Source organism: Monopterus albus, unplaced genomic scaffold (genome assembly GCF_001952655.1).
Source record: "Monopterus albus unplaced genomic scaffold, M_albus_1.0 scaffold395.1, whole genome shotgun sequence".
NCBI classification, from domain to species: Eukaryota; Metazoa; Chordata; class Actinopteri; order Synbranchiformes; family Synbranchidae; genus Monopterus; species Monopterus albus.
This window is the reverse complement of record NW_018128275.1, coordinates 254,755-257,535: the sequence shown is the minus strand read 5'-3', so window position 1 is coordinate 257,535 and position 2,781 is coordinate 254,755. Positions and strand designations below refer to the sequence as shown.

Genomic DNA, 2,781 nt, shown 5'->3' with positions numbered 1-2,781 from the left:
AATATCAGTGAGTTACAGAGGAATCAGGAGGAAAGGAGACACTGATGACTGTGAGTTTGGAATGAATGATCAGTCTTGGAGTCTGACCTGCTCTGAACACGGTTACTATGTCTGGCACAATAAGAGACAAACACCCGTCTCCTCCTCCTCCTCCTCCTCGGTGTCTCACAGAGCAGCAGTGTATGTGGACTGTCCTGCCGGCACTCTGTCCTTCTACACCGTCTCCTCTGACACACTGATCCACCTCCACAACTTCAACACCACATTCACTGAACCTCTTTATCCTGGGTTCAGGATCAGTTCTGGTTCCTCAGTGTCTCTGTGTGGTGTGTAGGTGTGAGAGTCTCCTGTGGACACAAACGCTGACTGAAGATCAGCTGCTGAGGTCAAAGTTCACTCTGTTCACCATCATCTATGAGATGCAGTGCAGCACATGAGTGATGGGGACAGGAAGGTCAGGCCACCAGGAGGTGTGGCTCACAGCAGCGGTGGAGGACAGCCCTGAAGAGGAACTCACAGATCCTCTGACTGACAGATACTTATAATTAGTGATGCACTGACATGTTTGTTACCTTAATGTTGCAGCTGGTACTTTACAGTATGTATTCCTGAGTAGCTTGTGATTACCCCTGGGATCAATAAAGTCTTTTATTAACATAAAACCTATCTGACAGTGTATTCGTTAAGTGTCTGAGAGTAATGAGGTCTGTGATCTACACTGGCTCTGACTCCTGCTCAGTGTCTGTGTTGTCAGAACCAGCTGCTGGCTTGTCGGTCAGCAGAGCAGCCAGTCTTCTCCAAGCTGACTCATATCAGACATGGACTGCACTAAAACAGCATCATATACACTGGGAGTCAGTTTAAGGCTGTTCACTGTTCCCCTTTGGGTCTGGTCGGCTGTGGCTCAGGACGTAGAATGGGTCATCCCCTTACTGTAAGGTCAGTGTATTGATCCCCAGCTACTCAAGTCTACATGTCTTTGGGCAAAGACACCAAACCCCAAGGTGTGTGAGTGTTTGCGTGTGCAAGTGGGTGAATGGGCTAAAAGTGCATTGAATTGAAGTACACCACACAAGACCATTTAGCCTTAAAACTGTGAGTGGACTCAGGATGAATAACTACTTCTGAGTTGTTTCATGAGTTTTGAAACTGTGAAACTAAGTGAGTTAACACCTTTCTGACCAAGGTCGCGACTCGCAAGGTTAAGTCAACTGGTCTGTTCAGTCACAGTCGTTACAAATTTGAACTGCTTCTTTATTTCATAGGAAGAACGTCCAGCTGCTTCTGTTGGAGACACTTTGTACCAGAGTCAGTTCAGCATCCAAGGTGGTGCAAGACACTGACATTTAAAAACATCTTCAGTGAGCTAAAAGTTTAATTATTGGACATCATGGTTTGCATGGTTTTATTATTATACAAAGAAACAACCAGGATTTAAGATATATTAAAGATGCACAGTGAGCATCCATCAGGAGTGAACTACAGCAGTTCATTCATTCAGCTCATCATTCACCTCTGTGGCAGCCTCAGTCCTGTCTGACTAATCTGTTTCCCTCCTGCTGCAGGTTTTAGGTGAACGGGTTCTGGTCTGGGCTGTTCCTAACTATGAGCTTGACACACAGCTGCTGGCACAACTCTACATCTCCCAGATCAAGCTCCACCTCCTGGTCCACAGCTAAAGCATTCGCTACAACGAGAGGAACATGATGTAATGAGTGCTCACCTTACTGGTTATTTATCTAGTGGTTTAGGTATGAAAGAGGTAGGATCACAGTTTAACATTTGAGGCACAGCACCTTCCCAGAAAATACTTGTCACTAATTTATTCATGTTCAAACACGATTCTTGGACTGATGTTTCCTTATGCAACCTTGTTGCCTATGTGGATGTGGAACATGATTTAAATTGCACTGAGAGTGATGTTGGCTCATTCTGGATGTTGGTTTGCACACATATTAATCAGTGTGTGTGTTCCTGTTTTTATGTATCTGGAGGGCCTGAAATCCAGGAATTACTAACTTCAGGGGACCTGCAATCTACTTGTGGGGCCCAGAGGCTGTTTACCAAATACTATGAAAATGATGAGGTGTAAGGTTAAGGTTAGAGTAGGTCTCCTGGAAATGAATGTAAGGCTATGCATGGACCATGTAAGTGATGATCGCAAGTCTGTGTTTGTGTGTGTGTTTCCATGAAGGATATAGTAAACATAAAGACTTCTGGGTGAGTTTCCACACAGAGAGCCTATAACCCCCAGGCCAGTGACAAAGATTTCACATCTGTCTACTCTGTATACTGTATTTTCTTTTTGTTTCTTGCGTGGCCACCTGCTGGTGTTTGGCCATGTATGGGATGATTGGCTCCCTGGTATCATCAGGTGTTTTCAGTTGTCTCATATCTACTTTAGGATTAACTCTGTACTGCAGGTTACACCCTGAAGAATGCAACTTGTTTTGTCACTGTGTGTGGGCTATAAGCTACTTTTTGAACATGTTTTTTTTGTCCTCACTGTGAAAAGCATCTGATTAAAGGTTTTTTTGCTGTTTTTTAGAAGACTGCCTTTTTTCATGAACCCAAATTTAAGCTCAATAAAAGATCTGAACAGGGAACACACCACAGGATGAAATTATTACAAAATCCAAAGCAATACCACTGGAACAAAATAATTCCTATAAAATAATACGACTTTTTACCCCCGAGGTTCTGTTAAATTGCTCCTGTGTGTGTTCATTCTTTGCTTGTTGTAAATCCTTTTAATGGGTGTGGCCAGCAGATTGATAACTG

The 2,781-nt window shown here is 43.6% G+C and overlaps 1 protein-coding gene across 1 annotated transcript in view; it reads left to right on the top strand.

Annotated features, from left to right (window-relative positions):
- LOC109951544 (NACHT, LRR and PYD domains-containing protein 14-like) overlaps positions 1–424 on the top strand; it is a 6,321-nt gene extending 5,897 nt beyond the window's left edge. Inside the window, exon 12 of the mRNA XM_020586112.1 lies at positions 1–424. This exon is cut by the window's left edge and continues 145 nt beyond it. Coding sequence (XP_020441768.1) covers positions 1–334 — 334 coding nt within the window. The 3' untranslated portion in view covers positions 335–424.
- The last annotated feature ends 2,357 nt before the right edge of the window (positions 425–2,781 follow it).